Source organism: Onychostoma macrolepis, chromosome 05 (genome assembly GCF_012432095.1).
Source record: "Onychostoma macrolepis isolate SWU-2019 chromosome 05, ASM1243209v1, whole genome shotgun sequence".
In the NCBI taxonomy this organism is placed as follows: Eukaryota; Metazoa; Chordata; class Actinopteri; order Cypriniformes; family Cyprinidae; genus Onychostoma; species Onychostoma macrolepis.
In genome coordinates, this window is record NC_081159.1 from 42,052,548 (window position 1) to 42,080,373 (window position 27,826).

The 27,826-nt window shown below is 35.1% G+C and overlaps 2 protein-coding genes across 5 annotated transcripts; both read right to left on the reverse strand.

Moving 5' to 3' along the window:
- Positions 1-810: 810 nt before the first annotated feature.
- Positions 811-19,739, reverse strand: LOC131540776 (zinc finger Y-chromosomal protein 1). 2 transcript variants are annotated; one of them, XM_058776026.1, is made up of 9 exons: positions 19,601-19,739; positions 18,522-18,618; positions 13,299-13,391; positions 12,814-13,149; positions 11,665-11,814; positions 10,393-10,512; positions 8,902-9,036; positions 7,151-7,288; positions 811-5,777 (listed from the first exon to the last, which is right to left on the reverse strand). In XM_058776026.1, the coding sequence occupies exons 2-9, from the start codon at positions 18,586-18,588 to the stop codon at positions 4,471-4,473; spliced, it is 2,346 nt and encodes a 781-aa protein (XP_058632009.1). In that variant the 5' UTR covers positions 18,589-18,618; positions 19,601-19,739; the 3' UTR covers positions 811-4,470. The 2 variants fall into 2 exon arrangements, with proteins under 2 accessions (XP_058632009.1, XP_058632010.1); XM_058776027.1 differs by lacking the exon at positions 13,299-13,391.
- Positions 19,740-20,218: 479 nt separating this feature from the next.
- c05hxorf58 (chromosome 05 CXorf58 homolog) lies at positions 20,219-26,608 on the reverse strand. Of its 3 annotated transcripts, XM_058776029.1 has the most exons (10): positions 26,527-26,608; positions 26,397-26,465; positions 25,781-25,838; positions 25,598-25,700; positions 24,530-24,624; positions 24,260-24,364; positions 23,530-23,652; positions 23,235-23,434; positions 22,545-22,635; positions 20,219-22,226 (listed from the first exon to the last, which is right to left on the reverse strand). In XM_058776029.1, the coding sequence occupies exons 7-10, from the start codon at positions 23,629-23,631 to the stop codon at positions 22,011-22,013; spliced, it is 609 nt and encodes a 202-aa protein (XP_058632012.1). In that variant the 5' UTR covers positions 23,632-23,652; positions 24,260-24,364; positions 24,530-24,624; positions 25,598-25,700; positions 25,781-25,838; positions 26,397-26,465; positions 26,527-26,608; the 3' UTR covers positions 20,219-22,010. The 3 variants fall into 3 exon arrangements, with proteins under 3 accessions (XP_058632012.1, XP_058632013.1, XP_058632011.1); XM_058776030.1 differs by lacking the exon at positions 26,397-26,465 and having other exon boundaries at positions 26,527-26,598; XM_058776028.1 differs by lacking the exons at positions 26,397-26,465; positions 26,527-26,608 and having other exon boundaries at positions 25,781-26,148.
- Between the last annotated feature and the right edge of the window lie 1,218 nt (positions 26,609-27,826).

Sequence of the window (27,826 nt, forward strand, 5' to 3'; positions counted from 1 at the left end):
GAAATAAAGTATGAAATATAAATGTTTCAGCTAGTTGCCAGGGCTTTACTTAACCAAAATAAATAAATATATAATAGATAAAATACTGTAAAAGTAAGTATAAAAACTATAGTTTATAAAAATGATAAAAAAAATTTTTAATATAATTTCATATAATATACAAATGAATAAAACAATTTTTAAAAAATAAGAATTTTATAGAATATTTTAAAACCACAATAAAAATGAATATGAAATAATGATAAAAATTACAAAATTAAAAACTAATAAAAATAACAAAAATACTGAAACTAAAATTATAACTAAAACAACATTAAAATAAATCTTAAAAATTTTAAATACATTTTAACTGAAATAAAATACACATTAAAAAAAAAAAAAAAACTTATTTCAGCGAGTTGCCAACATTTCTCATTTTAGTTTAGTTTAGTCATTTAAAAATAATAAAAACTGTACAGACATTTATATAGACATACACAATTAATAATGACAAAAAAAATTACTAAAACTTAAAAAAATTAAAAAAAACAAATTAAAGATATTAATGAAAACTATCTGTAACATCTCAATGATACCACAATAACTCACAAATTACACTGTAAATACACAACTTTTAAAGATACTGAGAAACAATTTCCTGAATAAATAATAAACCTGATGAACTTGCTTATAAACTGCTTGCTTTTCTAAATAGCTTCAGACAAAAGCATCTACTGCATGAATAAATGTAAATTTACATCCCATATAAAAAGACCTCTAAAAAGTTACAGACAACTGCATTTCCATAATGAAGAACAGAGGATGCAGGAAAATACTTTGCCTTTTATTTCCTTTTTTATCATTTTTTTAAACAAATGTGAAGATACATCCATGACAACACAAAGTTCTGAAGTCCTCTTTCCGAAGTGTTTACATCTACACTCTCTCTTTACAGATCTGTGTACAAAACAATAAGTTATAGTCCCATAGATTCCTACTTACATTTAACTATACAACAAAGTTTAAACGGTGACCAAATAAATATCTGCAGTATAAAAATGATCACAGGGAGAGAGAGGAGAGAGAGAGAGAGAGAGAGAGAGGAAGGCCCGGGAGCGCCGGGAGGAAGTGCTTCCCTTCCCGACCGATGGCATTGTTTTTGCTAATCATTGCTAATGGTTCTGTTCGGACACAAAGAGAGGCTGTTTCAGTGCTTCGAGGTCAAGTTCCTCTGGAAACCTCTGGCCAATCACATGCAAAGCTGGATATGACATCATCCATCACAGGTTAGTGGAATTGTGACCCGAATAAGCGTAATTTGATTCGATTTACGTTATGCACAAACACAAAACAGCGCATTTCCAACATGACTCGCCTTGTGGATTCCAGCTTTTTGTCACGTTTTGGTAACGAGTAAAGGATGCCAGCCTAGTACACGCTTTCAGTGACTGTTAAGACAATTAGTGGGTATTAGTGTGTATTTGCATTGACCGTATGTGAACAGTACCGTCACTATGAAGTCGCCAAGACGAGAGAGTCACCTGGTGAAAAGGTTATTGGCAACGGCAAACATATCTGATGCATTGCTTTGAGTATAAACCAGAAAAATCATCATCAACCATAATCATACATACACACACATACAGATCATTGGTAATCTCCTCGTAGTTGTCCTTTTTAAACTAAACTCATACTGCATGTCGTGGATACTGACGAGAGATAAAATTGGCCTGACGACTTATCAATAAGGTTATCAAAAATGATTTTGGTACACATAATTGGCATACTGAATCTAATATAGTGTATGTTTAGAATTCATATGGCTGAGTCTCAAAGAAAAGACACGTGCTCAGGTCAAATTTCACCCCAAAAACTAAAGAAATTAAAAGAAATTATATTTTGAACCTATTTAGAACATTGAGTGGCACTGACTTATGTATTTGACATTTATTTTATACAACAGCAGTGAAATTTTAAATGCAAATTGTGTTGCAATAAATATTTTTTTAGTTGATTTTATACTATGAATACACTGAAAGGAAAAATGGTGTAGGAATAATTTTCACTAGTGAATTCCACATGTATTTACAAAAAATGAGAAAATAACACATTGAATTAAGTATCAAAAGGCAGAAATACACTGGATTTTTTTTTTTTTTTTCAAACGATGTAAATAAAACATTGATTATTGGAGTACGTTTTGCAAGAAAATACTATTTAAATCTTTATACTTAAAAATTTCCATTTAATTCATTGTGTGACTCGTTGTTTCTTTGGAATTAATTGTGAAATTTAACAAGTGAGAATTGTTTCTAGACCATTTTTTTTTTTTTTTTCAATGTAGGCTATTTTTAGTTCCAATAATTCCTATTCATAAAACCATATTTACTGCAATACTATGATTTGTATTTAAATTAGAATTTAAATGTTTTTCCTTTGATTTCGGGGTTAGATTTGACCCAGACAGGCTCTTTACATGAGATTTACCCATTTACTTCACATCTCTGTGGTCCCATACATCCAACTGAAATGCATTTAAGTCAACTTACAACATGAGAAAACATTTACCTTTGCATGATTAAAAATGGGTCCTATTAGCGCAGAATTCAATCTTTCTTATAATTACACAGACTAAAGGGGTTATCTGGTCTCACAGACCCAAAATGCCACAGATGCTTTATAAAACAACTTTGTTCATAAGCTGCACGGACTCGATCCAGGAAGTTAAAAAAATCAAAACGAAATTTAGTTCTGAATAAATCTTAAAAAAAAAAAAGAGAGACATGGTTTCATACATGGTGAACCATTCCTTTTAAACATATTGGTCATTACAGATGATGCTGCATCTGTTTTTCCCTCATCATCGTCATTAGATCAGATCATATGCACTTTTTGCAATCATTAAAGGTTCGAGAGACCAGATATCCCCTATAACCTTGTCCTGATCACACACACGTTGCAAAATAAGGCAATGTCCTCGGTGCCTGATACCTTTCCAACGTGTTTCTGAACATTAAAATCATTTCCTGATGTCCATGTTTTCAAACAGCTATCTATCAGACAGACATGCTAGTAAAGTGCAAGACTGATATCACATTGTCCTATATTCATAAAGCATTTCAGAGAGGTTATGTTATCTACTCAATGACAGACTGAATGCAATACTCTGAAACGCTTCAGGAATATGTGCCTGATCCCAGAGGCCGGATGCACATGTTAGTTTCATCTATTAAGAAGACAAAACCAAACTGAAATGCATTGAAAAACATAAAACATCTACAGTTAAAGGATTAGTCCGGCCAAAATAAAAAATGTCATTATTTACTCACCCTCTAGTCGTATGCTTTTATTAATATAATTAATAATAAAGTGTAGGGAAGATTTTCAATGAACAACAACATAAATTTGGGTCTGTTCTCACACAAATATATCATACGACTTCAGAAGACCTGGAATATAATCCACAAGCATTATTTTAATATTTATATAATACATTATAATAACGATAATATTATAATATAAAGAAAATTAGTTAATTTTTTTTTTTACGTTCCTTGGCAAAAAGTCAGTCAAGCTCATTTTAAACAACACGAGGGCGAGTAAATTATTTTCACATTTTAAATTTTAGAGTGAACTGTTCCTTTAAAGGGATATTTCACCCAAAAAACTATTTTCTGTCATCATTTATGATGTTCCAAATGTGTATGACTTTCTTTCTATTGTGGAACACACAAGAAGATATTTTGAAGAACGCCAGTAACTAAACAGTTTCCGGTCCTATTGACTTCCACTGTATAAACAAAAGATAGAATGGAAGTCGATGGCTACCCACATTCTTCAAAATATCTTTTTTTGTGTTACAATGGATGTCAATGGGAACCAAAACAGTTTAGTTATTTCCATTGGAAGTTAATGGGAACTGAAACTGTTCGGTTACCAACACTGTTCAAAATATCTTCATTTGTGTTCCAGTTGAATAGAAGTCAATGGGAACCAAAACTGTTTAGTTCCCAACATTCTTCAAAATATATATATATATATATATATTTTTTTTTTTTTTGTGTGTGTTCAAGCCATAAAAAGAAAAAGAAAATGTTGAGATTCCCATTGTACTGTATTTTTTGTCAGTACAATGGAATTCTAGCATTCTATAAAATACCTTCTTTTGTGTTACAATGGAATAGAAGTCAATGGGAACCAAATCTGTTTGGAAATGCATACAAGGGTGAATAAATGACGACAGAATTGTTGTTTTTGGCTGAACTGTTCCTTTAAGACTGGAGACCATGTGATCATAAACAACTTGAAAGCACTTCCAGCCTATGTCACTAAACACTTTTCTCTCGCATACAAACACAACACACACACTGCTATGCATGAGGGGTCTTGGTAAGAAGCCCAATACAGAGGTTGCCAACATGAGGGATGGTGATTTCCAACCACTGGCTGTTTTAGTGTGTTTACGGAAGTGAGCGGAGAAAGAGGAGGAGCTCATTCTGCTGGCACCATGTCTTTATGGTGCCTCATAATGTGCTGGTTTTTCTCCGAAGGTCTCCGGAAGCCCTTCGAACAGTACTGACAGCGATGCGGATAGTCCTTAGTATGGATGGAAATAACGTGTCTTTTGAACCCGGACGCATCCCCTGTGCTGTAGTCGCAATACTGACACTGATACACCCTCCGTTCTCGCGGACCCTTCGCGCCGCCGGCTTTCTTTAAAGCGGGCGCTGCTAACTGCGCTGCACCTATAGTCCTCTTGGGGGTGGGCTTTTCTGTGGGCGGGGCTTGCGGCGGTGACGCCTGCGAAGGCGGAGTCGGCGACTGCGCCGGCTGCTGCTGCTGTTCCTTAGTGTGAACGGACAAGATATGGCGGCTGAGAATGAACGGGTCTGCGATCTTGAAGTTGCAGTGGCGGCACTGGTGCAGTTTCTTGGCTTTATGCGACGCCGAGTGTTTCTTAAGCTCGGACGGCCTGTGGAAGCCTTTCCCGCAGACGGCACATTTATGCGGGTAGTCTTTCGTGTGCACGGAAATGACGTGCCGCTTAAGGTCGCTGGAGTTGGAGCTGCGATGGTCGCAGTGGCTGCACTGGTGTCCCCGAGCGTCCTCGTGCGTAGCCGCATGCTGCGTCAGCTCGTCTTCCTCACTGAAGGTCTGGCCGCAGCGCTCGCAGCGAAACGGCAGTTCACGACTGTGCTTCGTCTTCACGTGCGTCTTCAGATTGGACGAGTCGGCCGATTTGTAATCGCAGTAAATGCATGAGTACGGCTTCTCGCCGGTGTGTGTGCGCATATGTTTCTTTAGCTCCGACGGATGGCGGAAACCCTTGCCGCATTCCACGCATATGTGCGGGAAGCTCTTACTGTGCACGGCCAGCAGGTGGCGATTGAGCAGCCCTTGCTCGGCAGTCTCGTAATCGCAAAACTTGCATTTGTGTGTCTTGGTCGCGGCGGCGGGAGGAAGCGGCGACGCGATGGCCGTGGGCGATTTCTGCTCCTGGTGGTGGTGCTGGAGACGGTGCGAGAACAGCGCCGCCTGCTGGTGGAACTCTTTACCGCAGGTCTCGCATTCAAACGGTGCTTTGTTGCTGAGCGCATGCACCTCCATGTGGTTGTGCAGACTGACTTTTTTGTTGGTGGTGAAGTCGCAGTCCGTGCACTGGTACTTTTTGCGACTCAACACGTCCTGGTGGTGGTTGCGAGTGTGGCGCTTGAGGAAGCCGCGGGATTTGAATTTCTTACCGCACAGCATGCAGGGGTAGACGGTCAGAGGCTGTCCATACGGACCGATGATGATCGCTGGAGAGAAATGAGAGGAGACAGAAAAGGATAGTAAGAGGATAAAAGACAATCTGTTTTGTAGCCAATAGCTGATTTAATACAATATGCAACTAGGGATATTAAATAACTATTAACTCTTTCCCTGCCAGGGTTTTTGAAAAAAAGTTGACAGTCAATGCCAGCATTTTTTATGATTTTCACTAAAATTTCAAGGTGCCCAGAATATTTTGTTGTATGAATATCTGAACATGCAATACATCAAAATAGAGAACAGAGCCTCTACTTAAAAAAAGCAACATTTTGAGTCATTTTTATCAAATACTACATCTGCATCATATTCAGTACAATGTTTAAAGAAAATATGCCGTAGATCACTTCCATCAGCATCCCCAAAGCTTGCACAGTTTTCATTTATATGCGGTTAGTGTTGATGATCGCATTATTTTTCATATGCATACATAGGAGATTGTTTTGCGTCTTCCTCGCCTGTGTTTTTGATCGGCACTTTCTAGACTCATTCGGGAGATGCGTAATAGCGTCCCAGAGTGTATAACAGAAAACCCGGAAAATATAATGTTTGGCAGGGAAGCGTTGACTCAGCTGATATAATATAGATACTATCAGGTTTACTGTCGTAAACTAGAACTAAAACTATTAAAACATTTTTGTTCACTGGAATAAAGATGAAGTACAATAAAATAAAACAGTAGATGAAAATGTCACAAAATTAAACAATGTAAAAATGAAAGTATAAAAAATAAATAATACTGGATACAACAAACAATTTGAGGCAAATGAGACACTCAAAACTGCTGAAATATGAAAATTTAACATTTACAAATTATAAAATTCATTGTAAAATATTTGAAAACAAAACCAAAAAGGTTTATTATTGTTTTCAACATCAAGGTAAAAATGGATATATTTGTATATTGGCAAAAATGTATATTTCTGCTTTTTTCACCACTTTTAATCATCATTTTATTTCACTTTAGTTCAGCGGTTCTGTGTGACATAATATACCTCTGTAAATAAATATAATTTAAATTCATGTCTCACACACTTCTCTGCCCTTTGAATGGAACATGTACGTTCGCTTCGAACTGGAATCATGGTGGAATATCCTTTGATGTCCACTTCGCAGGGCACTTACAGTCGAATAGAACAAACGTCTATTCTACAAAAGCTACAAAATATGCAGAGCGGGGTACGCAAGTACTGGAATTGAGAACCGCTGCTTTAGTTCATTTGAAATGGTCCTACAGCATGATGCAAAATGCTATAAACATCCTACGTAATCTGCAATTTTCTGTAAAGCTTAGCACTTTCAAAGCAATTCTACAAAACCTAAGATTTATTAATAAGTTAGTGAGAGGTGAGCGTGCTGATACCTGTTTGGACCTGTCGGGGTTCAGCTCGTCTCTTGTTCTTGCCGTGTTGCCGGTTGAGTTTGTCCAGTGCATCCGACTCATCAATGTGCAGTAATGCGCTCGCTGCTCCGTTCCGGTTCTCACAGCCCTCATCCGCACCTGCTTACCAAACACACATGAGCATATTCAAAATCATTTATCATTAGAAGAATCATCCTAATAAATGCAAAACCACAAATTTATCGTAGCTCAAAATACTCATTTGTGACCCTGGAGCACAAAACCAGTCATAAGCAGCACAACTATATTTGTAGCAATAGCCAACAATACATTGTGGGTCAAAATTATCGATTTTTCTTTTATGCCAAAAATCATTAGGATAATTAAGTAAAAATCATGTTCCATGAAGATATTTTGTAAATTTCCTACCGTAAATATATCAAAACGTCATTTTTGATTAGTAATATGCATTGCTAAAAATTCATTTGGACAACTTTAAAGGCGATTTTCTGAATATTTTTATTTTTTTGCACCCTCAGATTCCAGATTTTCAAATAGTTGTATCTCAACCAAATATTGTCCGATCCTAACAAACCATACATCAATGGAAAGCATATTTATTATAAATCTCAATTCAAAAAAAATTTACCCTTATGACTGGTTTTGTGGTCCAGGGTCACATATCAGTCAACCACTATTAAAGACGACATTAAAGTACAGCAAGTCAGAAACAGACCTATGTTACTGCAATCCAGTGTTTCTAGATAGATTTAGTTTAACTTGACATACTAAAATAACGAAAACTAAAAATTGATAAAAACTATATGGACAAAAACACAAAACTACTAAAAATGACAAAAAAAATACTAAAACTTTAAATAAATGTAAAATGAAAACAGAAAATGTGAAAATAAAAACTACATCAAAACATCAATAAAAATTATTATACAAATATTGTTTCATGGATACTACAATAACACTGATTTTGAGTCAAATCGAGATCATGATTAGGGCTGCACGATATAATGCATGCGATTGTCGTGCGCATCTCATCAGTAAAGCCGGTTCTGTGATTATTAATAAATCTCCATCGCCCGTTTTCAAATGGAGCGGCATTTAATAATCACAGAACCGGCTTTACTGACGAGATGCGCACGACAATCGCATGCATTATATCGTGCAGCCCTAATCAGAGCAGACTCAAAAGCTTGTGAATCAAAATCAAATCGAATCGTGAAATGTGTGTCAATACTCAGGCCAACATTTCATAATGCCGTATGCATGCAGTGGTTGTTTGTAGTTAATAGACTTTATTTAGGAGGGCTGCGACGGTAAATCGATGCAGAATCGATTCTGAGATCTTCCAAATGCATCGCAATTCTCTCTGGTATCGATTCTGAGCTTAGATTTTAATGGCGCTCTAATCTAGTTTTTATCCACACACTCAAATGCTCATGAAGAGCGCTTGTGCGTTCGGCTGAGTCTGTAATCTCACCTCGGCTAAGAATGCTTTTATGACGCTTCAACCTTTTCCAATTTTATGAATTCAATAATTTTAGGTTCATGTGTGTGTAAGGATTTGGAAACTAGCAGAGTACGGCTGTATGCAGTGTCATCTGCTGTTGAAAACCAAGAATCGACTCGAGAAAGAATCGCCATGCATTTGGAATCATTTCTCGATTCATCCATTTATTTTCCCAGCCCAAGCATTTAGGTTGCAGTTATACTACATGATCTGGATTTGTAGGGTCAGTGAAATGCGGACTCCTGACCGTATGCAGCGGCCCACGCGACGGGCATGAAGTCCTTGCTGAGGGCAGTGCTGTCATACGGCCGGTCGTGAGGAACCGGCTCCTCTCCTCCAACCACCACCTCCATGTACACCTCGTCCGAGAGCTTAGATCCTCCTGCACACAAAACACCACAAACTGCACATAAACAGTGGATAAACACACAGTAACGGCGTCTAAAATTACAACGTCACATTAACCATGACATCCACACAAGTAGTATGTCTCATGCCGTTTCAATGCTTCAAATCACAGAGTTTCATCTTTGAAAACACGTTATTGCATTTTGCAGCTTAGGAGTACATTTGGGACAATAATAACTACATTTTCAAAACTGGAACCAAAGGAATCAGACATTCAGAAACACATCCTCCTCAATGTCCACAGTGGTTACGGTGCTGGTTTGACATGTTCCCCTAAAGTTACATAATTTGACATTTGTAGCACAAGCGCTTTGAGCAAAAACTAAATGTCTATTTGAGCTTTTGCAGCCAATTTCAAGCAAACATGTTATTGTACGCTATATCAGCGTGAATCACTTTATAGATCACATTAACGCTATACATTTACAATATAGATATTTCTGATGGAAATTTTACAAGAAAAAAAACAAAATACTATAGATTAAATAAAACAAAACAGTGTTTAATATTAAAGAATTACATATTAAATAAAATATATTATATATTAAGTAATCATGTAATAAACAATTATATATTAAATAATGATCATGCTATATTTGGATAATCCAGTGAATTAAATACTTTTTATTTTTTTATATTTTCTCTTTGTACTTGGAACTTATTAGACACAAAGCAAAAGATCAGATGATTCATATTAAACGACTGACACCAGTGTAAAAAATGCTGCTATTTTAATATCATTAATATACTAGTATAGTATTTATTAACATTTTTAATTTATATTCTTTGTTTTAATTTGAGTAATTTTGTTTTTAATATTTTTATTAGTTTTTAAATGTCCACTTATTCCTTATTAATTTTTATTTCAGTTTTAATTTGTGCAATTTTAGCATTTCAGCTTAAACTAAACAGAAATAAGTTTAAGTTTTTTCATATTTTATTTTATTTCGGTTAACATTTTTCTTATATATATATATATATATATATAGTGTTACTTAAATAATAACCACACCGATAAAACAGCTTCACGTTATAAAACACAAGTTCAAATCTAAGGACTCAAAAGAGTCAAACTAATTTTATAAAACAGACGGTTGTTTTTCAATATTTAAATATCATTACAATTTAAAATAACTGTTTTCCATGTGAATATATTTTACAATGTAATTTAATCCTGATCGAAGCTGAATTTCCAGCGTTAAGTGTCACATGATCCTTCAGAAATCATTCTAATATACTGATTTGCTGCTCAAGAAACATTTCTGATTATTATCAATGTTGAAAGCAGTTGTGCTGCGTCATATTTCAAAGGGTTTTCAGAGTTTCTCACCATCAGTCTGTGTGTGATGAGCATCTCCCACAGACATGTAGACCATCTTCTCTCTCAGCGGCCGGACCACAGGCTCAGCCAGAGCGACCGCCTCGTTCTCACCGAGATCCACCGTCTCTCCTACACACAGATACAGCGGTAAACAACCGGTCCTATTACTGGACTACACCCTCATCTCATGCTATTAAAATGACGAAGATTTTTTTTGTTTTGTTTTTGATTTTTAACTTGTCCTGGCAACATTTTCACTCACCCTGAAGTATAAAATGTAAAAAATGTTTTAGCCTGGCTGAGCACCAGCAACTACCTCTAAATATGATGCACACTGGGATACAAATCTCCTCAATCATGATGCATCATAACTGGATCAGAACTGAAGTTGTGGCAAACGCCCTAGAAAGACCCAGGAGAGTTTGTGAATCTGCAGTCTGAGTTTCAATTTCTTTGAAATCATTGAACTAAAGGTTTCGTCAATGGGCCCAAAACAGTGCTGCTACTGTTAACTAAAACTATTATAAATCATAAAAATAAAATAAATAATATATTTAAATGAAATGAGAACTAAAAGCTAAATACTGTAGAAAATTGGAATATTACGAATAATAAATAAGATATTAAAAAAAGACCCAATTAAAAAGGACAAAAGCTCATAATTAAACTAAAATCAATTATTTAAAAAAAAAGAAGAAGAAAAAAAAAGAAAAAGTAACATTCAAAAAATAAAGTGAAATACAAACTTCAGATGACAAACTAATGAGAAATTAGAAATGTAGCCTTGGCAACTAAGTGAAATAAGTTTAAGCTGGAGTATTACAATTTCTAAAACTAAAACCAAAATAATAAATTAAAGCTACATAGAAATATTAAAAAATAATATTATAATATTATAAAATAACACTACAAAAACTAATAACAAATTAATGATCTTTTTGAACTACAAACTGAAGCTAAAATAAAACAAACGTTACATAAAAAAAAATAAGAAAAAGAAAATTTGTAACAAACTGAAATACATTTACATTGAAATGCTAAAATTACTAAAATAAAATAAAAGCTAAATAGAAATATATATATTTTTTAAAATGAATATTATAAAATATATTATATAATATTCTAAAAGCTAGTAACGGACAAAAGCACAACTAAAATAATTTTTAGTGTAAAAAAGAACTAAAATATAAAAATAAAAGCTAATTCAAAATACTCAAACTCTAAATACTTGTATAGAAATAATACTAAAGTAGCACTGGCTCAAATCTCTCGTTTACTCACCAAGGTCGTCTTCTCCAGAGTCTGCTTTAAAGATGTAAACTTTAATGACTTCCTGTCCGTCCTCATCCTTCTCCACCTCCTGGTCATCTATCGCTCCCTCGACCGTCACCTCCTCTCCGTCTCCAGACACCATCTTACCTGCGTCATCCACTACAGGAGGAAGAACAGACAGAATCATCAGAATCATTTTTATGATGATGATAAAGAGAAAGGAGGCACAACTTTGGAACTGTAACATTAAATAAAATACTACTTATTAAATATTATATATTCAAAAAAAAATCATGTGTTAATGTCTATTTTTGGATCATCCAAACTATTCGGATAGAAACAAATGAACGAATAACAATAAATAAACAACTTTAACAAATTAACTGGCAAATAAGTGATCAAATGAACAAACTGACAAAACCACAAAACTAAACTAAACATTTTTTTGAAAAATTTAAAACTGAAGTTATAAAATTTTAAAACTAAAATGAAACAAATATTAGATGACAAACAAAAATAAAACTTATATTACATTTAAAAACTACTAACAATGACGAAAGCACATAAGTAAACAAAATTTAATTATTTTTTAAATGCAAAACTGAAGACAATAAAAAAATTTAAAAACAGCTTTACTAAAATAAAAGAATAAAAACATTTAAGAAATATAAAAAAAAATAATATTACATAATATTATAAAAACTAATAATGGCAAAAGCACAACTTTATAAAATGTTTTTGTTTGTTTTTGTTTTTAACTGAAGATATGAAAAAATGTAAAAAAAAATGCAACAAAAACAAACAGATAAAAACAAAAGAAAATGCAGCCTTGGCATCTAACTGAAATAAGTTTAAGTTGAGCTACTAAAAAAACAAACAAATAATATTATAAAATATTATATTGAATAATACTGTAAAAAGTAATTGGAATTAATTGTTATATGAGAAAAATGAAACATTTAAGGTGCTTATAAACAAACAAATATTAGATGAAAAATTACAAAAAGAAAATGTAGCCTTGGCAACTAACTGGAATGAGTTTAAGTTGAATTACTAAAATAACTAGAACTACATTTGAAACAATAAAATGAACCAAACGAACGCATGAGCGAATCAAACGACAGAATGACCGAGTGACAGAATGATTCGGTGAATTACAGGAGATCATGAGGTAATCTCCGCAGCCGTCCGAGTCGTGCTCAGGGTCCCTCCCCTCCGTCACCAGAACATCCTCCGTCATCTCTGCCATGGCAACGCCGTCCTCCTCTTCCTCCTCGCCCTCCAGTGACATCACACAGGTCTCCACGGCAACGCCCTCGTCGTCGTCGCAGTGCACGTACTCGGCGACCACGTCCTCCACAGCATCCTGGATGACGAGCTCGTCGGAGGAGAAGCCCTGGACAGACGTGGCCTCACCCTCCACCTCTGACACCAGCACCGTTTCCTGCAGCTCCACCACATACTCCTCCTCCTCCTCCCCCGCACCTCCCTCGTCTGCAACAATACACATACAACTACTGCTCAAAACTACTGTCCGCACTTCATAACCACCACTGGTTACTACAGCTCAACTACATATGTGACCCTGGACCATAAAACCAGTCATAAGTGTCAATTTTGTAAAATTAAGATTTATACATCACCTGAAAGCTGAATAAATACACTTTCCATTGATGTATGGTTTGTTAGGATCGGACAGTATTTGGTTGAGATACAACTATTTGAAAATCTGGAATCTGAGGGTGCGAAAAAAATCAAAATATTGAGAAAATCGCCTTTAAAGTTGTCCAAATGAAGTTCTTAGCAATGCATATTACTAATCAAAAATGAAATTTTGATGTTTATGGTAGGAAATTCACAAAATATATTCATGGAACATGATCTTTACTTAATATCCTAATGATTTTTGGCATAAAAGAAAAATCTATCATTTTGATCCATACAATGTATTGTTGGCTATTGCCACAAATATACCCCAGCGACTTAAGACTAGCACATATTATATTATATATACTAGCACATATTATAGCATATAGATACATACTGCTTTATATCGGCTTTTTGACACAATATTAATAATGGGGGAGGGGACTGGCAACAATAAAAGCACACATCACGATAATTATTATTATTATTATTATATAATTAAATATAAATACATTTATATGTATTACATAACATAATTACATACTTTTGATTATAATTATACACATTTTAAAATGTGTGGAGTGTCCCCACAAGGATAGCAAACCAGAAATGTGTGTGTGTGTGTGTGTGTGTGTGTGTGTGTGCGCATATATATATATATAGTGGGGGAAAAAATATTTGATCCCCTGCTGATTTTGTACGTTTGCCCACTGATAAAGAAATGATCAGTCTATAATTTTAATGGTAGGTTTATTTGAACAGTGAGAGACAGAATAACAACAACAAAATCCAGAAAAACACATTTAAAAAAAGTTATAAATTGATTTGCATTTTAATGAGTCAAATAAGTATTTGATCCCCTATCAATCAGCAAGATTTCTGGATCCCATGTGTCTTTTATACAGGTAAGGAGCTCAGCTTGTTACCTGTATAAAAGACACCTGTCCACAGAAGCAATCAATCAATCAGATTCCAAACTCTCCACCATGGCCAAGACCAAAGAGCTGTCCAAGGATGTCAGGGACAAGATTGTAGACCTACACAAGGCTGGAATGGGCTACAAGACCATCGCCAAGCAGCTTTGTGAGAAGGTGACAACAGTTGGTGCGATTATTCGCAAAGAAACACAAAATAACTGTCAATCTTCCTCGGACTGGGGCTCCATGCAAGATCTCACCTCGTGGAGTTTCAGTGGTCATGAGAACGGTGAGGAATCAGCCCTGAACTACACGGGAGGATCTTGTCAATGATCTCAAGGCAGCTGGGACCATAGTCACCAAGAAAACAATTGGTTACACACTACGCCGTGAAGGACTGAAATCCTGCAGCGCCCGCAAGGTCCCCCTGCTCAAGAAAGCACATGTACAGCCCGTCTGAAGTTTGCCAATGATTCAGAGGAGAACTGGGTGAAAGTGTTGTGGTCAGATGAGACCAAAATCCAGCTCTTTGGCATCAACTCACACCATCCCCACCGTCAAACATGGAGGTGGAAACATTATGCTTTGGGGGTGTTTTTCTGCTAAGGGGACAGGACAACTGCACTGCATCAAAGGGACGATGGACGGGGTCATGTACCGTCAGGGTCAGGGCATTGAAAATGGGTCGTGGGCGGGTCTTCCAGCATGACAATGACCCAAAACACACGGCCAAGGAAACAAAGGAGTGGCTCAAGAAGAAGCACAGTAAGGTCCTGGAGTGGCCTAGCCAGTGTCCAGACCTTAAACCCATAGAAAATCTGTGGAGAGAGCTGAAGGTTCAAGTTGACAAACGTCAGCCTCGAAACCTTAATAACTTGGAGAGGATCCAAGTGTGTGCAAACCTGGTGGCCAACTACAAGAAACGTCTGACCTCTGTGATTGCCAACAAGGGTTTTGCCACCAAGTACTAAGTCATGTTTTGCGAAGGGGTCAAATACTTATTTGATTCATTAAAATGCAAATCAATTTATAACTTTTTTGAAATGTGATTTTCTGGATTTTTTTGTTGTTATTCTGTCTCTCACTGTTCAAATAAACCTACCATTAAAATTATAGACTGATCATTTCTTTGTTAGTGGGCAAACGTACAAAATCAGCAGGAGATCAAATATTTTTTTCACCCACTGTATATGTATACATGTGTGTGTAAAATTATGTTTTTAATCAAACAGATTTATTTCAATTATGTTTATTTTAATTATGTATATGTATATTGTGATCCCTTTTAATATATTTGTAATTTTAATAATTATTAGCAATTAATAAATGCAAGAATTATTATTCATCAATAATTATAATTCTATATTATTAAAGAATACATTTGTATTTAAAATGATTATTTATTCATATTCACATGCACCATATATATATATATATATATATATATATATATATATATATATATATATATATATATATATATATATATATATATATATATATATATGTGTGTGTGTGTGTGTGTAAAATAGTTTTTAATCATACAGATTTATTTCAATTATGTATATTTTAATTAGGTATATTTATTTATATTTTATATATTTTTGTTCCCATTTAATATATTTATAATTTTAATAACTGTTAGTAATTTTTAGGGGTGTAACGGTAAACCTATTCGTACCGAACCGTTTCGGTACGGGTCTTTCGGTTCGGTACGCATGTGTACCGATCGAATACAGTATTTATTTATTGTTTCAGGAAATTCAAATAATAAATGGCGTTTTGACAGTCTTTGATGTGGCATGACAGATCGCTGTATAAACGCCTTGGAGAGCTGCTTCTGGGAAGGTTCAGACGTGCTGGTATAAACCCAACACAAGCATTGATTCGAGCGCCGTGATCAGCTCCGGTTCCCGTGTCTGAGCCGTGACGCACCGCAGACTCATGCAGAGTGGAGCGCGACTGAACGCCATCATTCCTTCCTCTGTACTACTAGTTTTAACGTGAATAAACATGACTGAACATCTCATGCTTTATTGCTCAATCAGTGTTTCAACCGCGGAAACAAAACAGCATGGAAATAAAATGTCACGCAGCATTTAATTTACCTCAGCAAGTCATCAGTGTCGACAGCTCGTCACTTCACTAGAGAAATCAAGCCTAGAGAGGAGCATTTCACCAAATATTACACTATATACTCATATTTTACTAAACCTGTTAGTCTTAATTATTTAATGTATGTAAAATGTAAATGTTTAATGTAAAATTAACCTATTATGAAACATGCTATAACAGCCAGTGTGTAATTGAATATATTTTAACAAATAGCCTAGAAATTTTATTATTTATAAGTTAATTTAAAAACTGCATTATGTGCAATTGACATGTTTGCATACATTTTTTTTTTTTAAGTTGAGTGTTGATCATCTATTTAAAAATAAACAGTTTTGCTGATTAATCGGCACCGATAGTTGATTGCCGCATCTATCGGTTATCGGCAAAAATCCATGCCGATAGTTTTCCGGTTTGCAACCGTTGCTGGAGCGGCTGAGATGGGTCCGCTGGCATTATACAGTACGAGAGCGGCGTCTAGAGGCGGAAATCACTGACAGCACGTGTTGTTTATTTTGACACGTGACACTGCGCGCTGCACAGAGCGGGAAACTCCAGACGCCAAGATTTAAATACAGCCGACAGAAAATCCTGCCGTGGAACAGGCGCCATTCACATAGTTTTCTATTAAATTACATTATATTTGTCCCAAATCGTTGTGAATGTACATAATGACTTCACCCTAGGCTATAAATTATGTATTGTGTATTTTTCAGCAAAACGTTTGTCTTTCTGTGGCTCTAATAAAGTCTGTATGCTTCATATAGAGAGCTGTAATAGATCGTGATTTCTCTTTCCGCGTGCTCTGTTTTTTTAAACACCGAACTTCAAACTCATTTATGCCACATTGTTCATTCTTGAAGCAAACTTATGTCCGTTTGGTGATTAAATAAATTGTTTTAGACCGCCACTTGAAAAGCATCATTCAAGCGTCTGGTGTGTGTGTGTGTGTGTGTGTGTGTGATACCTCTGAGTTCTCCTAGACTCAGCGCTGTGCTTTTTCCCGGTGTGTGACTAACTTTGATTAGATAAACTTCAAGTGTTAAAAAATAGAAGCAAATAAAGTGTGTGAGTACACATACAATATCCATATGTATGTAATTTTAATGCTATGGCCTTGTGTAGATATTTAAAAATGCCCATCTTTAAGCATGACTGTTGAAATGAAATGGTAACACTTAACAATAAGAGTCCATTCGTAGCATTAATGAAAACTGTAGAAGTATTGTTCCTTGTTAGAGTGTGTTAATTTCAACATTCACTATTAGCTACTAATAGGCTACATTTTTAAATTTTAAAGTTTCTTCTTTTAACATTAGCAAACTATGAAATAACTTTAATGATCAATATAGTAAATATTAATATTTTTATTCATTTACAAAGTATGGTTCAGTACTGTTAGTGCTTTTTTTTTTTTAAATAGTAAAGCACTAGCTTTCTTTCAGTATCCATTTTGAAAACTATCGGTTGATTAATCGGTATCGGCCAGTGTGGTCCAACCTAGCTATCCGTATCGGTAAAATCCACTATCGGTCGACCTCTAAACCTTATAATCTAAAAGGGCTCCCTATAGTTTTAAGCATAAGCTGAGGTAGATTTTTATCACTAAGAAAATGTAAACTATAACTGAATGTATTTAAAGAAAGCGCAATTTGTTCAGTAAACCACTGTTTATAAAAAAAAAAAAAAAAAAAAAAAGTTTAGTTTTTCCCCCTTCTGTAACGAAATCATACCGAACCGTGACGTTAAAAACGAGGTACATAACGAACCGTCATATTTGTGTACGTTACACCCCTAGTAATAATTAATAATAATGCAATAAAAATGTAAGAATTATTATGCATCATTAATAATCATAATTTATAATTAAATATAATATAAATTAAAATATAAATTAAGTATTTCTATATATCTATACACATACATACATGTGTGTAATCATAATTATAATTCTACATTATTAAAGAAATTTATTTGTATTTAAAATGATTATTTATTCATATTCACATTCCTGAAAATGTATAAAATGTTTCATTATAATAATATAAATTCAAACTTTACATTCTCATCTGTAATCAAAAATACTGTTTTGTCCAATCAAATGCTCTCTAGAATGAGAATAACACAACATTGGCATTAAGTGTTCCATACATACAAATGAGTGATCAAACACCCCAGTTTCTTTATTACCTGAGCCATGCAGTATAATCTTTGGCTCTTGGGAACGGAGAGCAAGCCTTGTCACCTCCTCATCCATCGTCTTTATTCTTCATTGGCCACGGCACAACTAACACAACAACACACACAATTCAACCAGAATGTCTGATAGAGATCATTTATGATAAAAAGATAATAAAAGAGTTAATCATTTATAGCAGAATTACTCTCTCATAGAAAGTAAACACAGAATGGAGCCTTTAGCATAAGAACTGGGAGGATCATAACAATGTGACAGGCTTCAAAAATTAGCTGCCATAATGTAAACATGCAATAGGTTTGAACAGACAGACAGAGAGACATGCGTGCATGCAAACAGACAGATAAATACGGAGGCAGACAGACAGACTTATGAATATGACACTAATAAATATGAACAGATTATTGACGAACGTGCATGTCCCTTTAATTTGCAAATGACTGCGACAAGAAGAGCGACTGGAAATTAAACAAGAGCACCAATAAACGGTTGTGCATTTAATACAATGATGCAACACGTCTTTAAACGCAACGTAAAATGCATTAAACGCTTTGTGCATATCAGGAAACACTCGAAGCTTCATGCATTTGAGAAGAATGTGTGCAGCAGCGCGCGTCGAAGCTTCCCACCCCCCGCGCGCTGAAGGTTTCCTCGAATTTCAGCACCTGAAACCGGACATAATCATGGCGTCTTGTGACCATAATTTCCCCCCTTTGACTGAAAACAAAACCTGCCTGCCCTGCGCGCGCCATTTTGAGCCATAACACATCGCGCGTTTGATTCCCACGCATGCATACGCGCGAGCTTTGCTTTAAAAACAAAGGGGCGTTCGGTGTCGCGTGCATGTAGGAGCATTTATAAACAATAACCCACCCCCAGCGCTTCAGGCCCGAGTGCGGCCTGCGTAAGGCCCGGGGCCCGGCGGCCAATCCGAGGCCTCGCGTCTCCAGCCGCGACGGGCAACATAATGCAACAAAACATGCAATAACCGCGCATAACCCTGACGCGCGTGTGCAACGAGCGGGCGGGATGAAACCCGCGCGGTCCGGTTCGTCGGTATCGGCGCACTTACCGTAGATCGACGCGCGGGGCGGCCTCCAGATTTTCCCCAGGCAGGCAGGCAGGCCGTCGGATTCCCCCAGACTCGGGCAGGGCTGGAGCGGGAGTTAGCGGGCGCTGGGCGGGCCGCGGAGTGCGCAGGGAGGGCGGAGCTCCGCAGACAGACGCGCTGCAGCCCGCTGCTCCGCCACAGCGCGAGCCGCCGTCAGCGCAACACGTCACTGCGCAGAGCCGCAGGAAAACGCGGAAGGCCGGTGACCGACATTTACCCGGAGAAAGCGAAGCTAACAGCGAGCGACAGCGAAAATGATCGTGCCAAATGCATACGCATGCTTTTAACGCACTGTTTAAACATCACCTGCCTAATTATTCATATCAAGTTTGTATGTTTTCATTGTTTGGCCCTTAAAAGCGCCCACTGGTTGGGCACAGCATTTTCATGCCCACATCACCGGTCTTAGATAAAATATTGAGTGCTCAAATTTTAGCGATGGAAATCAGATCTGTTCATCTGTCGCAATATCATATTATATATCAAAAGACTGGCAATTTATGAAACATTCCAGGTGTTGTTGTTTTTTAGAAATTTTTTAATCTCTAAACCCAAATCAAAATGTGACTCTGGACCACAAAACCAGTCATAAGGGTCAGTTTTGTGAAATTGAGATTTATAGGCTACATCATCTGAAAGCTGAATAAACAAGCTTTCCATTGATGTATGGTTTGTTATGATAAGACATTTTTGGCCGAGATACAACTATTTGAAAATCTGGAATCTGAGGGTGCAAAAAAAAAAAAAAAAAATATTGAGAAAATCACCTTTAAAGTTGTCCTCATGAAGTTCTTAGCAATGCATATTACTAATCAAAAATTAAGTTTTGATATATTTACGGAAGGAAATTTACAAAATATCTTTGTGGAACGTGATATTTTACTTAATATCCTAATGATTTTTGGCATAAAAGAAAAATCAATCATTTTGACCCATACAATGTATTGTGGACTATTGCTACAAATATACCTGTGTGACTTAAAACTGGTTTTGTAGTCCAGGTCACATATTATTTTAAATATAATACTTTTTTTGTCCTTGCAAGAGGTTTTTGTTTCATTTTTAATTGTTTTTTGAGCATGCATGCATGCATGGTGTATTTTCTAATTAGAAATTCCAACTGCATAAGCATCTTTTTTTTTTCTTCTCACCTTTTAAACCTTATTTACTGAAGCATTAACATTAAAGATGTATGTTTTGATTGTTTTTTTTCCCCCCCTTAAAAGTCCCCACTTGTTGGGTCATCCCATGCACAGCACTTTTCATGCCCACATCACAGGTCTAAATATATGAGATTGTACAAATTTTAAAGATGGAAATCATATCAGTTCAGCTTTCACAATATCAAAACCAAGAGACTGGCAATATTATGAAATATCCCAGGTGTTTTTTTGATTTTCAGACATTTTTTCCATTCTCTAATCCCAGATATTTAGTGAGATTATTTTAAATTAACATTTAGAATTACAAAGTGAGTGAGTTGTTGAACAAATTTCTTATTGCAACTGCATTTACTGAAGTATTAACATTAAAGATGTATGTTTTCATTGTTTTAACCCTTAAAAGTGCCCACTGGTTGGGTCATTCTATGTTTTCATGCACACAAAGTATTAGATAAAGTATTAAACTCTCAAAAAATTTAACATGAGCATCACAGTAGTTCATTTAATACATTATCACAACTGAAAAATTGACATTTTTTAGTTTTATCCCATATTAAGTAAAAAAAAAAAAAAAGTTAATTATTTTATTATTTCCTTGCATGAGGATTTTTGTTTCATGTTTACTAGTTTTCTTGTTTCATGCATTCATACAGGTGTGCATGCATGCAAACAGATAAATATGGAGGCAGAAAGACTTACGAATATGACACTAAATATAAACAGATTATGGATGGACGGACGTGTTCCTTTAATTTGCAAATGACTGCGACAAGATTAGAGTCTGTAAATTAAGGCAACACACATAAACATTTGTGTGTAAGGTTTGAATGATGCAATACATCTTCTGATCATATGCTTGGATGCAATGCATTGGCATGTGGTGTATATTTTTCATGAGAATTAAAGTTCAGTCTCTGGAATGGATGTCTTTAGAGAGTGCATGCATGAGAAGTGGGATAAAGCAAGAGCCCAAATGTTCAAATGTCACCATATGTTGACATTAATCCGGACCTCTACAACTATAAAACATTGTTTCTCCATTCACATGAACTCATGTTTCAACAGCATCGATATCCAGTTTTGACCAGTTGCACAGGTAACATTAATTTTCATTGAAAGCACCTCAGAATAATGCACTAGGTTGTAGTATTTACTAAAAATGAAACCTAAATCAGTGCATCTACTAGCGTAACATGTTATTTCTCCATCTAAATGAATGTAGGTGTTTCTAAAGCATCTATGTTCAGTTGTTTTGACCAGCTGCACAGTTTCTCAGCCTCTTCCTCCCATTCAGACTCGGATGAGTTGTAGTCTTCCGTCTCAACTGATGGCAGAACTATCGTGATGTCCAGTTTCTCAGTCGTCTCATTCTGTTTCTTCATGTCGTGGGTGTTAATGTGCTTCTGTTCATCTAATATCTGGAACTGGAGAGCAAACCGTATTTGCTAATTCAAATAAATGATCATCTCAATCATTTCATCAACATGTCATTTTTCTAATCTATTTTTTCTCTATTTCTGTCACCTACGAGTTTGTGTTCCTCTCAACTGTCACCTTTGTATATTTTAAATATTAGTTGTTGGTTTTTTCAGTAACACTTTTTTTCTTTTTTAATCTTTTGGTCTATTTAGCCTAGTACTGAGTTTACTTTTACATTAAAGGTGATGGGAAACCATAGATTATATGTTTATGACAGATGCAAAAACTACATCTTAAAAGTATATTATAAAAATGAAACATACTCTTTGAGCCTCACTCAGGCTGTAGACGCGTCTCTTGCGAGCCGCGGTGTTTTGAGCACGGGCAGATTGTCGTGTAGAGACCTGGGAACCTCTGTAATGTGAGAAAGACGCATCAGAATAATATTAAAGGAATAGTTCACCAAAAATGTGCCCATCCAACATGTAGATGACTTTATTTCTTTATTTATAGAAATGTAGCATCACTTGTTCACCAATGGATCCTCTGCAGTGAATGGGTGCCGTCAGAATGAGAGTCCAAACAACTGATAAGGACTTACATTTTAGACAGAAGCAACGGTTTGAAGTTAAAAACATCTTGATGAATTTGTTTCTTACAAACGTGCCGATTTTCACTTCTCCAGATGTTAACTGATGGACTGGAGTGGTGTGGATTATTGTGATGTATTTATCAGCTGTTTGGACTCTCATTCTGACGGCACCCATTCACTGCAGAGCATCCATTGCTGAGCAAATGATGGAATGCTACATTTTCTCCAAATCTGTTCTGATGAAGAAGCAAACTCATCTACATCTTGAAAGGAGGATGAGCAAATTGTCATTTTTGGGTCAACTATTCCTTTAAGCACATTTTTTATTTATATTATTCTTTAACTTTGGCATTTGGTTTGTTTCTAGGGTCTGAGAGTGAGACTTTTGTTAGAGGCTATAATACAAGATGAAACTGAATACCTGTGTGAGAGCTGCTGTCCAGCAAAATGAGAGCGGGCGAGATGTCTAAACGGCAGAACCGTCTTCAACCTGCCTCTTGTTCCTGGCTTCACACCCTCTCTGAGCATGACGTCCCGGGACAGCACCTTCAGAGACAGGAACCTCCATCCGTTCTCCCTTCCTCCTACACATGCTGGAAGCTCATCCAGGTGGCTGGAATACTGAGTGAGAGAAAAGGGTGAACGAGCAACACAGCAGCATGACTGCGTCACAGAATTGGGCTGTGAATATAGCCTGAAGAGTGTTTTTCATTCACCTGCATATAGTCTCTCATGCAAATCACATCTTGCAGTTCAACAGCGGCTCTGTGAAACTCATCCATTAAAATGAGATCCATAAATGCTCTGTTTCCCATCATTCTGCAAGTGTCTGCTGTGGCCTGTTGATGCAGACATACATAGTGCAGTCATTAAAATGCATGCAATTTTTGCTATCATAGTAAACGGTTCTTTATTTCTGCAAAAAACTAGGATGTATAAAAATAAACTGATCTGATCTGAGACCAGCACATGATTATAGATTATACAAAAAATTATTATAGATTATAGATATAGGATTATAGACTATACAAAAAAAAAAAATGTTACTTGAAATAAAATAAATGGTAAAAAATAATGGTGAAATAATGGTCTCGGATCATAAAAAAAATTATGATAAAATCTGTAAAAACAAATATTTAAATATAACTATTTTAAGTTAACTAATTTAGTTAATATAATAACTAAAACTAAAACTGAAACTAGGATGCATCAGAATAAACCAGATCCAAGACCAGTACAGGATTATATAGTTAAAACTAAAACAAAATAATAAAATAAAATAAATAAAATGTTATTTGAAATAAAATAACGATAACAGAAAAATATATATATACTTTCTTCTTTTTTTTTTATCTAAAATTTTTAACTCACTCAAAATGAAAATGTAAAATCACAAAATAAAAACTATTTCAAAATATAAAAACTAGTATTGCAGTGATTCATGACCTGGTTGGAGGGAGAAAAGACTTTTTTGCCAGACAGATAGTGTCCTCCTCCTCCAATGTGGAAAATCTTGAAGACAAGTGAAGGTGGAAACGAGGACCTGCAAACCTGAACAGAAGTTAAATATATCAGGGAGACCGGGGCTAGCTGTCACATGTTTTGTTCCAGTAAATCTTTTTCGGAGTGGGTTAAGAAGCAGGGCTGTTATTGCATAAGACAGCTTCTGGTCCACCTTATAATGCTGCTTGATGATGTTTTGTATGAAGTTCATACCTGAATCTGATCTTGCACTTCAGACTGGGGTCTTTCAGCAGTTCAGCTTCTCTGGGACTGAGCTGACGCAGAACTGCTGATGCCAGACACTGTTCCTGTGACACACACACACACACACACACACACTTGATAAAATTTAGTGCAATGAAAGTGCTGACAGGAATGTTACAGAACAATCAACCTCATATATAATAAATAAACTGTATTGATTTACAGTAAAACAGATGAAGTTGGGGTCAAAGTAAGTAGTGCTTTCTGGTGAAAATGACCAACATTACAAGGTTTTGAAGTTGTAAATATAACAAAGATCATACCCATACAGCAATGAATAAATATATAAATGGCCAAAATATATTTTAAATATGCTAAATATATGTTCCAAACAGTGAAGCTCAATGAAATATATTTTTAAAATGAATATATATATATTTAGTTTTAACTTTCATATTTTCAAAATACATTTTAAAATATATTTCAGTGGCAGAAATAATAATAATAATAATAAATATTATTATTATTATTAATATAATATTGTAATTTTCTTATTTAAATGTGTTATATGTTCACACATAAAAAGCTTTTCTTGCATTTTCTTGGGTTGAAATAGATTTTTATAAATATGAAAAAAAAAAAAAAAAAATATATATATATATATATATATATATATATATATATAAACAAAAGAAAAGAACAGAAAAGCAAAGAAAAAGAATATTAGTAGAACATTTATTAGCATAAATATATGTTGAAATATATTTTAGCCAATTTGTAGCCAATATATATATATATATATATATATATATATATATATATATATATATATATATATTCATTACATTTATATATATATATATATATATATATATATATATATATATATTTGCCTTTTGGGTTGGAGTACATTTCATTCACAAAGTTTCATTTTTTCTACTTTTAAATGTTGTGTTCAATTCAATGTGTTACTTTTTCTCTTTTTTTGATTATTTGTGAAATATAATAGGCTAATGTGATAACACTGATAATTCACACACAAAATTCAGCCGGAGAGACATTGTTATATGAACCTACAGCTGAGCGCACGGTGTTCATCATGAGTCTGAAGAGCCGTCTGTCCCTAAAACATCTCCAGAAGGCCTGAATTCTTCTGGCACAATTCTCATAATTCTCCATTCTAAATCAGAAACAATCATTCTGAACATTAGAAATGCTTTTCTCAATTGCAAAGTGTATAAAGTATCAGACGGCACTCACCTCCAGAACTATCTGCTGAGGTTTGTTGTCAGACCAGTGCGCGCGTCTGCAGCGGTTGCTAGGAAACCAGTGAAAGTTTCAGCCAAGAGAGGATGATATAAAACTACATTTCCAGCATGAAAGTTTTCCTTCTCACAAACAAAGTAGTATATAACAAATAATGGCCAAAATATCAGCTAGTAATTTGCGTGTATGAATGATTGTCAAAAAAGTTTCGACTGCAATACGCTTCATAAACACTAGATGGCGGGAAAAAACACTGAATGACTAAAACACGCTTGACATCTTTATAGATTTGACAGCATTTTATATTTAAAAAAATAAAATAAATAAAAATAACTAATAAGAACCAAAAATTTACTAAATACTAAAATATTAACTAAAAATTTAATGAAAACAGATAATGTAAAAAAAAAAAAAAACGAATTCAAAATATTAATCAAATCTAAATGTCAATGATGCTTAAAAAACATGCATAATCCAGACAAAACATTTTAAAGAACTAGATGTTTCAGATTAACAATCAGATTTAACTTAATGGGCACATCAGCAGAACGTTAGAACACATTTAGTTAGCTGGGTCTATTTGAGATGAGCTGTAGTGTGTTAATGAAACCTGCCCTGCATGCAAACACACGGCGTTCCTTGAGTGTGCCGAACACCAGCCTTCCAGCGTGACCATGAACTACAGAAAACACGGTTAGGAGTCAGTCTGGAGACGATCTCAGCACCACCAAGCGTTACACCGGTGCTCTGAGGGAAGTTAGGGATGTCACTTGTAAGTTGTACTTGATGACCAGCATCTCTGCCAGACCTCCGAGACCGGAGCCGCACATGACTCCCAGCAGGGGGCGCACTGGAGCCTGAGCCAGCAGCCAATCGGCTGTGGCCTTACACTCCTCATAACTGTATCTGGAGGCAGAGCCGTAGAGAGACAGAGTTGCGACCATAGACATAATGTACGTATATTATGTCTATGGTTCAAAACGCTCGACCTCAAATAGTTCCAGGAAGTTAATAGCGGGCCATTGGAATGCACTGAGTTAGAGAGACAGAACTGCGATTTTTGGTCATTAGTAGACTATAAAATAATTTATTTACATTATTTATAAAATAATGTATACGTAGTATATGTAGCTGTATCAGTGTTGCTTTTAAAAGATAAAATCCGCTAATATTTGAGGATTAATGTATCTATCCTTACCTGCCATGTTAACATATTATAGGTTGATGTTACCATAAAAGTCCATGTTTGCTATATAAACGACATCGTGGTCTTTTACCAAGGTAACTTCAGCCTCTCTGTATAAATATAATTATGTGTGTGTGTGTTTTCTAACAACTTGTAAGTTAGTCAAGTGCAATCACATCTTAATGTTCATTGTCGTTTTATTATTCCAAATAAGTGAAGATATTTTAAGATTAAGTGGGAATTAATCTCTTTTAATGTTTTTGATTCTTGTGCACCCCTCCATTATTAATATATAAATATATATTTGTAGTATATTCAAATTTAAAATAACTTAAAACATTTTTACCCATTTAATCATTTATTTTATGTGTTAACTTTTGTTATGCACTTATTTACATGCTATAAAGCATGCTGTCCTTGAACGGTCTCCACTATAGTTTGCTGTGCTGCATGGGAGTAATATGAAATATGAAATAAAATACTTTAAACTTAAACTTAAAAAACCTTAAACTTGTTTTATTTCAACTAGTTGCCAAATCAACATTTTTCATTTGCATTTAGTTCAACAAAGATGATTTAAAAATGAAATAAAAATTATGCTGACATATTTAAAAAAATTAAAAAATAAATAACAGAAACAAACAAATAATTACTAAATTTATAACTGAAATTAACTTTAAATTAACTCATTTTCTATCATTAGATTTACTTGACAAGCAAAATGTGTAAAATAATAAGCCTTCTAAAGACATAAAAAACATTTCTGTTAACTGAAATAAAATAAACATTAACTGAAATGAAATTAACTTCAACTAGTTGCTAAAACAACATTTTGATTTAATTTAACTAAAAGT

What these genes read in the sequence shown, in the direction of transcription:
- LOC131540776 (XM_058776026.1), bottom strand. Translation starts at nt 18,588, where the DNA reads ATGGATGAGGAGGTGACAAGGCTTGCTCTCCGTTCCCAAGAGCCAAAG. An exon ending in GATTATACTGCATGGCTCAG is followed by an intron (nt 13,392 to 18,521) that starts GTAATAAAGAAA and finishes TCGCACCCTCAG; the next exon opens with ATTCCAGATTTTCAAATAGT. An exon ending in CTCTGGAGAAGACGACCTTG is followed by an intron (nt 10,513 to 11,664) that starts GTGAGTAAACGA and finishes ATCTGTGTGTAG; the next exon opens with GAGAGACGGTGGATCTCGGT.
- c05hxorf58 (XM_058776029.1), bottom strand. Translation starts at nt 23,631, where the DNA reads ATGATGGGAAACAGAGCATTTATGGATCTCATTTTAATGGATGAGTTT. An exon ending in GCATGAGAGACTATATGCAG is followed by an intron (nt 23,435 to 23,529) that starts GTGAATGAAAAA and finishes TCTCTCACTCAG; the next exon opens with TATTCCAGCCACCTGGATGA. An exon ending in GGACAGCAGCTCTCACACAG is followed by an intron (nt 22,636 to 23,234) that starts GTATTCAGTTTC and finishes CTCACATTACAG; the next exon opens with AGGTTCCCAGGTCTCTACAC.